The sequence below is a fragment of the Sus scrofa genome, chromosome 14 (genome assembly GCF_000003025.6).
Source record: "Sus scrofa isolate TJ Tabasco breed Duroc chromosome 14, Sscrofa11.1, whole genome shotgun sequence".
Classification (NCBI taxonomy): Eukaryota; Metazoa; Chordata; class Mammalia; order Artiodactyla; family Suidae; genus Sus; species Sus scrofa.
Window position 1 is genome coordinate 11,930,776 of NC_010456.5, and position 9,623 is coordinate 11,940,398.

Here is a 9,623-nt window from a genome sequence, read left to right on the forward strand (position 1 = left end):
AGAAGCTGGACACTAAAGCCCCAATCTCAGATTATCACTATCACTTTGGGCATGATTCAAGGTATTCTTTTTTTACCATATCTCCTTTCGCCTCTCATAGCTAGTAGTAGTGAAGATAGCAATATTTATCCTGCCTCCCAGGGTATAGGTAAACGCCACTTGTGGATTCGGGAACTCAGAGGATGAAACAAAGCAAGCATCTGGACTGCCCCACTCCCCTTCCTTGATGCTGTGCTGACAGCTGCAGATTCTGCCCGTAGGGTACCCTGGGGACTGCTGCAGGGAGGTCACTCCGCTCACCCTGCCCAGGCCATCGTGGAGAGGACCGTTACTTGTTACTTGTAAGGCTGCCGCCAAGCCTCTCCTCAAGGGCAGGAGCAGCCTTACGCAGAGGCCCGTGAGACAGCTGCCCGCGTCAGTCCAGGAGGCTGGCTGACGTCAGCTATGAAATGTAATTGCTTTTTCTTGGCAGGGTAACAAGAGGAAAGTTACCGTGACAGGACTGTCTGGGAGCCCTGCTAAACCAAGGAGAGGAGGTGGGAGCCGAGTGTGGCCTCCTCCCTCCCTTTCTAAACTGCCTAAGAATGCTAGTAATTTGCCAGCTTGCTCTGCAGAGTGTAGAAATAGAGGAAAGTCTTTCTTTCAAGAAACAAGAGGCACGAAGAAATACAAATGGGGAATATTTTTGTTTAGTTGTTTAAGTAAGAGATTGGAATCCAGACTGGCTAGAGGTCAAACTTGTCTCCCTAAATACTTAACGTGTCCCTGAAGGTCCAGAAGTAGACTTTCCATCTCAGTGCTATTGCATGTTATTGAAAACAAGAATAAGAGTTTGAAGATAGGCCCATCCTTCAAAAAGGCACATAATAAGCTTGAGTGCTTCTCCTCAAGCTGGAATTTGGTTCCAGGGCCCACCCCTGTATTAGGACACAAGTAGAGCATTCAGGAGGCCTCCTTGCTCAGGGGGAGTCTGACTAAGGAATGCTTAGTTGTACTGCAGTAAAGCTGTTCCTTCAACTGGAACACCTAAGAAACCAGGGCCCCCCAGATCACAGAGCTTTGTGGTTGTCCAGGGGCTGTCCTGTCCTTGGTAGGTGTAAGGAACAGCTTCTCTCTCACCTGCAGCTATTTATGATGGACAGATGTAGGCTGTGGCATGTTTAGAGAAGTAAAACACTTTGACCAACTGCATACCTTCAATCTGATAATAACTGGTAAAGAAGATGGTAAAGATTACCATCATCTTTATTTGAAAGAGAATTAGACATGTCGCTAGTGTTTGAGCTGAGCAGAACCAAAAGGAAATATTAAATCTGTTTTGTGACTTCAGGTGGGTAGAGAGCTAGCAGCTCTAAAAGGTCTGATGGATTAATTGATCCTTGTTAAGCTGGGTAGTGGGTATATGGAGGTTCAATATGCCATCATCTCTACTTTTATATATTTGAAATTCTCCATAGTAGGTTGTTTAAGCCCATGGGAAGTGACATCTGTTGTGTAAAAAGGTATAGGAATAATAAATGCTTATCATTTGTGGGTTTGAAGAAAAGGGAACCGCCCTCCTCCACTGTTGGTGGGAATTGGTACAGCCCCTATGGAGAAGAGTATGGAGATTTCTTTAAAAACTAAAACTAAAACTACTCTATGGTCCAGCACTTTCACTCCTGGGCATATATCTGGTGAAAACCATAATTCAAAAAGATGCATGCACCCCCAGGGTTCATTGCAGCACTATTTACAATAGCCAAGACACAGAAGCAACTAAATGTCCATCAACAGATAAATGGATAAAGAGGATGTTGTCTGTGTATATCTACACACACACACACACACACACACACACACACACACACACAATGGAATATTACTCAGCCATAAAAAAGAATGAAATAATGCCATTTGCAGCAACATGGATTGACCTAGAGATTATCACACTAAGTGAAGCAAGCCAGCCAGAGAAAGGCCAGTATCACATAATATCACCGATAGGTGGAATCTTAAAAAAAAAAAAAACATAAATGAACTTATTCACAAAACAGAAATAGACCCACAGACATAGGAGAAAGGTTGGGAGAGGGATAAATTAGGAGTTTGGGATTAACGTATGCACACTACTATATATAAAATAGATAAGTATCAAGGACCTACTGCATAGCACAGGAATCTCTATTCAATATCTTGTATGTATATAGAACTGAATCACTTCCTTGAACACTTGAAATAAGTAATGCAACATTGTAAATTAAATATATGTCTATTTTTTAAGAAAGGCCAGAAATATTTCTAAAAACTTTAGGGGAAGTTTCTATTAGAGATTATAGTGTAATTCAGAAAGTTGCCTCGACATCTTTAAACTGAAAAAGTAGGAAATCTAACTTGATTAAGAAGCCCTGCCTTTCATCCCTTTTATATTGAGTCATTCCCACTACCTAGCAGCTAACATAGGGCTAGTTCTTCTTTCATTTCTCTTTTTTAAAAAATATATCCCAGAGTTCCCATCGTGGCTCAGTGGTTAACGAATCCGACTAGGAACCATGGGGTTGCGGGTTCGATCCCTGGCCTTGCTCAGTGGGTTAAGGCCTGGCATTGCCGTGAGCTGTGGTATAGGTTGCAGACACGGCTCGGATCCCACGTTGCTGTGGCTCAGCATAGGCCGGTGGCTACAGCTCTGATTCAACCCCTAGCCTGGGAACCTCCATATGCCGTGCGAGCGGCCCAAGAAATGGCAAAAAGACAAAAAATATATATCTATATCTAGATATAGATATAGACATATCCCCCAGGAGCATATTTCCTTATGTGTTCACAACATAACAGTAACTGAATCTAGTACAGAAAATCTGCAAGCATTTATCACATGTTGATTATATGCAGCCCTGAAGATAGAACTCACTACTTCAGAAGGCTTACATTCTAGGAAGACCTGCAAGTAGAATAAAGCACAGTGTGACAGCTAAGTCGGTCGAACTCTACCTAAAGGATACAGCCAGCATGGAGAGGGGGATTATGAATTTCAGTTTCTCTGTAGAGAGGGTGGGTATGTGCAGAGTCTCCTGGTGATGGCAGTGTCTGGGTGGGAGTTCAAGGACAAAGAGGAGTGCCCTTCTGCTGATGGGCAGCACTGAGGGGCAATTGCCAAGCCAGCACAGTGGTTTCGTGAAATTATGCCTAGCTTGGTAATCCCGGTCTGTAAGGAGTAAGGTCAGTTGCAGCAGAAACTAAAGCTGAAGCGGTAAGCCAGCCTGAACGTGAAAGACCCTGTCTGTCAGGCTGAGGAATCTGAGCTCTGTCCTGGGACTTGCCCGCAGGAGAGCAGTGTGGTCAGGACTACCACCCTGAGTTGTGGTTTTAAGTGGTGACTGGACCTCAAGTGTATCTCTTCCTGTCCTCAAGCTCAGATGTCAGTTACAGTGTTTTCAGTCACAAGTAACACAAAACTCGATTCAAATAGCTTAAACTCACCACGGATGAACCAGGAACCGTGAAGATACTATGCCAAGTGAAATAAGCCAGTCACAACAAGACGAATACCGAATGATTCTACTTAGATGGCATACCTAGAGTAGCCATATTCTCAGAGACACAGTAGAACGGGGGCTGCCAGGACAGGGGGGAGGGGGAGTAGGGGCTATTATTTAATAGAATACAGAGGTTCGGTTTTACTTCTGGAGACACATGATGGTGAGGATTGCACAACAGTGTGAATGTACTTACTGCCACTAAAGTCTAGGCTTAATAACGGTTGATTTGGAAGCTCCCGTGTGGTACAGCAGGTTAAGGATCTGGCATTGCCTCAACTGCATTCCATCCCTGGCCTGGGAATTTCCACAAACCATGGGTGCACCACCCCACCAAAAAAAAATTGATTTGTCTTATGTATGTTTTATTATAATACAAAAAAATACCGAAACAAAATGGTGGAGTTCCTGTTGTGGCTAACTGGTAACGAACCCAGCTAGTAACCATGAGGATGCAGGTTCGATCCCCGCCTTGCTCAGTGGGTTAAGGATCCGCAATGCTGTAAGCTGTGGTGCGGGTCACAGATGTGGCTCGGATCCCACGTTGCTATGGCTGTGGTGTAGGCTGGCAGCTGCAGCTCTGATTGGACCCCTAGCCTGGGAGCTTCCATATGCCGAGGGTATGGCCCTAAAAAGAAAAAAAAAAAAAGCCTCAGTGAAATAGGAAACATTATGTTGTAACTCCTTCCTAGGTAGAACAGCTTCGGGGTTGGTTGGTTCATGGTTCAGCAATTTCAGAAAGGACCCCAGTTGTCTGCAGCTTCCCATTCTGCCAGCCTCCAAACATCTGCTTCCTCCTTGGTCACTTTTCCCCAGGAAGACACCTGCCCTGGTCAGAAGTTTCTTTCCCAGAGACTCACAGATATGAAGAAAAAACTAGTGGTTACCAGTGAGGAAGAGGCAGGGTAGGGGTAGGGGATTAAAAGATGCAAACTACGATGTATAAAATAAATATGCTACAGGAATGTATTGTACAGCATGGGGAATATAGCCAATATTTTATCATAACATTAAAGGGAATATAATCTTAAAGAATTTTGAATCATTGTGTTGTACACCTAAAACTAATTTAACATTATAAATAACTATACTTCAATTTTAAAAACATTATTTCCAAAGCATCCAAGAAAGGAGACCATGTAAAGAGCAAGAAAGGCTTCCAAAGTCACATATCATTCAACATTCCACTCGAATGTCTAATAGCAATTTCACCTGCAACAGAGCCAGAACCAAGCTCCTGATGTCTTGCCACACCCCTTCTTCTCATCATCTTTCCATCCCACTAAATGGCAACTCATTCTTTCTCCAAACCATTCCTTTACTCAGGCCAAAAACCTTAGAGTCTTCTTGGGCCCCTCTCTTTATATCACCCTCTACATCTGTCAACCAATTCTTTGTACTCTGCCTTTAGATGTTTCCAATTTCCAGCTACTCTTTACCACTGTGACTCTGTTTTGGGCCACCACCATCTCTTACCTAACTTTTGCAATAGCTTCTTAACTGGTCTCCCTGTTTGTGCTCTTGATTGCTTATCCACTCATTGAACAAATATTTATTGAGTACTTATGTGCAGGCGTTGCTCTGGGTACTAGCAATTCTGCAGGTACAAATCCCTGGCCTCCTGGAACTTTCATCCTGTTCTCAAAATAGTCAGACTGATGTCTTTGAAATGTCAGTCAGTCATGTCACTTCCTTGATCAGAATTCTTCTATTTATGCTGTAGTCTGTACATGTAACTGAGGAGGAAGAAAAGCACATTTTAATCTTAAGGTGCCTGTGCCTCAACCAAATGCTGTCATGTCACAGAGCATAGTTTGGGTTGGTTACTGACTTTAAGGTGGGAGAAAGAGGGTGGAAAAAAAAGTTTCTAGCAAGTAGGATTCTACAAATGAAAAGCACTTCATTGAGTGACTTCAGAGGCATCTATGTGATACCATGGTCACTCCATTAATTTCTTAACCACCTGCCTCTCATCCTGCTCTCCTGCCTTACTTCCAGCTCTCAGAACACACTGAACATCTATTAAATGGGTGTGTCCACTCTTGAGCTTTTTCTAATTGAGCTATATAACATACATGCAATCAAGTACAACCTTTTAAGTGTACTGCTTAATTTTTGCATGTGTTCGTTCCCATGTCCCAGATTAAGATATACCATTTTCAGCATTCCAGAAGACTCCCTTGTTCCCTCTCTCAAGTCCATATCATCTTCCAAATATAACTAATATTCTCTCACCAGAAAATTAGTTTTGCCTGTGTCTGAATTTAGCACTGGGGGAATCTCTTATATCTGGCTTCTTTTGTACAAAATTTGGTCTGTAAGATTTCTCCGTGTTGTTGCAGATAGCTACCGTTCCTTTTTGTTGCAGTATAATATTCCATTGTGTGAAAATATCACACTTTATCCATTCTACTATCAATGAATATTTCGGTTATTTCCTCTTTGGGGTATTATGAGTAACAGCTTGGCTATAAGCATTCATTTCTCTTTTCACTCTGGGAGTATCATTGCTGGATCATGGGATATGCTTATGGATGTAGGACTTTAGGAGATGATGTAAACCATAAAGTGGTGCCCTCTGGCGGGTATGAGATTTCTTCCTGGGCCCAATGCATCTGAGCTGCTGCCTGACCCTGTATTTGTCCTTCCTGGTTTTGTCTTCCCCCTACTCTATCCCAAGCCATGGTGTTAAGCAGAAGTAATGATTAGAACACAAAGACAAGGTAAAATTGCACAAGATAGAATGTCAGTAGTCCTTAGATTAAAAGGGAAATTCTCCAGGGACCTATTATTACACGGCACCGTTCTGTTACCTCCATCACATCAGCTTCAGTTCCATTTTCTTAATACTTGAACAGTTTTGAAGGAAGTGGGAAACAAAACACGGTGGGAAATCCTGTTCATAAGTAGCAGATGATTTTGCCTGAAGAATTAGGCTAGACTGGAGAGAGCTAACAAAGATTTGATTGCAGAATACACAGTGACCAACAAAATTCATGGAGCTTCCACAGGGGGAGGCCGCCTGGCATTCCCAGCACACCGTGGGGAGAGCTGTGGGCAGAGCCCTGGAAAAGACACTGTCTTCCTTTATGTTACACAGCAAACTACAAGACAGCTGACGCACATCCCGCAATTTTGCAACACCAGTGGGATGACCTACAGTTAGCTCAGTTCTGACACTATCCCCCAGGGAAGGCATCAGACTCCACAGGTTTCGGGCTGAGTCCCATAGGACTGCCCACCCTTCAGATGCCAATTCCGAGTCCACAATTCCGAGTCCAGGTTGTTGTCACCTATGCTTCTGACCAACAGGCTGTCAATCAGAGGTTCCCATGCCCCCCTCCCTGCCTTGGATTCAATTAATTTGCTAGAGCGCACAGCACGAGCAAAGCCTGAAAGCTAGACAAAGAACCAGACACACAGGGAACTTGGAAAAATTAAAAATTCACCAAGGCTGAAGCACAGTTTTTCAGGGGAGTCATAGCAAGAGATGAAGTGAGAAATGTAATCAGATATCACATCATGAAAAGCTTTAAAATAATAACAGCAGGAGCTGTGTTTAGGAGGAATTGGCTTTTTCCAGACTCTGGACTAAACACATCTCAGGGACTCTCTCATTTAATAGTCCACATCCTTAAAACATAGGTACACTATTACAGATGATAAAATGTAGGTACAGGGAAATTAAGTAATTGGCCAAGGCCACAGCCTTTAAAATGACAAGTCTAGGTCTTAAGCCCATATCCAACTGATCAAAGCCCACACTCTTAGCCACTCCTATAGATAATACCATATAAGCCGTGCTTTATCCTCCTGTGAGCTCAGCTTCTTATACATGATTGTTTTATTATAGAGGCACCATTTAGGATAATATTTCTCAGACTTAAGTAATATATGTATTCCTTTTAAAGGAAAAAAGTTAATAGACCTTTAGTATTAGCTTAAATCAACTAAAGTTCCTTAAATGTATGCAAAATAAAGCCAGCATAAATAAATATACCAATTAATACCAACAAAACTGTAAAACTAATGAAATGCAAATTAAGTGGCATTATTTTAATGTCACTGCTGGTGTTTTGCTGAAATCTGGCTGAGTGAGTGTCACTAACACTTCTCCCAATCGGCACACCTTCACTGCTGGTAGCTGTGAGGACCCCTCCCTGCACCCCTCTTCTCATCCACCCTTCCAGGAAACCGGAAGGCTGTGGCTTCAGTGCACACATGGACATCTCACACGTTACATCCACAACTCCCGTTCCCCTGTAACACCCAAAGCCCTGGCGCATTGTGCCACTGGGATTGTAAATCCCTAGGCTCTGATGTATAGTTTCTGTGTTTTAATGCAACTTGGATTCAGGATCTTTCAAAGTTTCAAACTTAATGAAATTCCATCTGGAATGGATTCTGGTCTGCGAATGAGAGTGGGCGAGGGAAACAGGGGCTGCCAGGAGGGCGCATGTGCTGGCTTTTGAGGGTTACTCAGGTTGGGCTTAGCAGAGGCTCTGCTCACTTTTGTTCTGCTCCTTCGCAGGGGTCGGCACCAGGAATTATTACAGAAAGATTGGCTACAGATTGCAAGGTCCGTACATGGTGAAGACGCTGAAATGACAGCCACGTCAGTCCACCTTGAGGCACATCCTCCCCGGCAGAAGACAGATTCAGAATGTCGTGAACACTCAGCAGAGAAGCTGAGCAAAGCAAATGGACCTCCCCGTCCCCTGTAAAGGAGCCTCCCCCTCCCCCTGCAGCCACCGGAACTGGAAACTGCGTTCAGGGCCGGATGGGCCGCTGACTGAGCCCTCAGAGCCTCGGCCTCCAGCCCTACCCCACCCTGCCCCTTCCTGCATGTTCTCAAGACGTCACTTCCATTTTCAAGACTCATGTCCTATATCCAGTTTCTACGTCCTGCATGAAACCTGCAAGTGACCTAACTGCCATTCGGGCACAGGGACAGAAGCAGATTAATCAACTCATTTGGACACCACACAGTTCATGAACTAAAACTGGCCATGTCATTGGAGGAGGAAACTTAGAAGTAGGTTATGTATAGGCTTTAGGGACAAAAAGGTTGGGACATGTGAAAACTGTCACACGTTGATTTCTGGCCTGTAACTACATATGCATTCCGGCATTAAGTTAGGGAAACAAGCTTTTGTGCTCATGGAGATCATTCTGGTTTCTGTGCTGCTGTTTAAAGTGTCTGGAAGAAGTGAGCCTGGAGGCCTGTGTTTCAAGCTTGAAACCAGCCTTTCTCATTTGGGCATCTACCGTCTACATTACTGACATGCATTTATTTCACATTTTTTTATCATCTGTACTTCCCACCTTCGACAAGTGCAAAAACACCGTGGGTGGCACTTTCGCCCAGAGGAGCTCTTGGCTTTGCTGGTCACCTGTTCTGAGCAGGCAGAGTCTGCTCTGCGCGTGTCTGCGCTTGTGTCGCCCCAAGTCAGGATGTGCATTCACAGAAGCTGTTCCTGCATTTTAATTCTTTAAGATGGATTTTAGTTTGTTCTAAATGGAGAAAGGCCAGAGTTGAACTGATAAAGGAAAGCAAAAAGAAAACAAGCCCAAATATAAAACTAGAAGAAGATTGGCTTTTTCAAAGGTTCGTCTTACAGAACAGCCTCTCTGTAAATAACCTCAGGCGACTCAGCCTGGAGAGGGGCAGTTCTTAAGAACATGGCTAAACCTGGCTTCCCTTGGCTTCGGTGGCATTTTACAAAGGTTTATTAAATGGAATTGATTCTTCTAAAGGTTCAAAAAATAAAACCGTCATCATACAAGGAAGAATCATGTAAGGTTTGTCCTCCTCCCCATGAACGCTGTGACATTCGCCTTGAGCTTACAGGTTCAGGTTTCCTGTCTGGGCCCTGTTTATTTCCTCCTGGGAGCCGTGTGCCATTTTGTTAAACCACCATAAGGCAAATGGCATTGGCTTCCCTGCGGGCTCGCTGTGGAACTGCAGATGTGTTCCATGAGGGCCGGTCAGGGAATTCAGCTACTTCTCAGTTATGCTGGTTTTTTCTTTTTAAAAATAAAATCATAAAACTAACAAAGCGCATAACCATCCTGGGCCGTTCGCACACGGCATAGAGGACTAGGTTC

General features: G+C 43.8%; 1 protein-coding gene across 1 annotated transcript in view; it reads left to right on the top strand.

Annotated features, from left to right (window-relative positions):
* The window catches only part of ELP3 (elongator acetyltransferase complex subunit 3), a 107,134-nt gene extending 97,829 nt beyond the window's left edge, over nucleotides 1-9,305 (top strand). Inside the window, exon 15 of the mRNA XM_021072278.1 lies at nucleotides 8,047-9,305. Within this exon, the coding sequence (XP_020927937.1) occupies nucleotides 8,047-8,123 (77 nt within the window). The 3' untranslated portion in view covers nucleotides 8,124-9,305. The remainder of the gene's footprint in view (nucleotides 1-8,046) is intronic.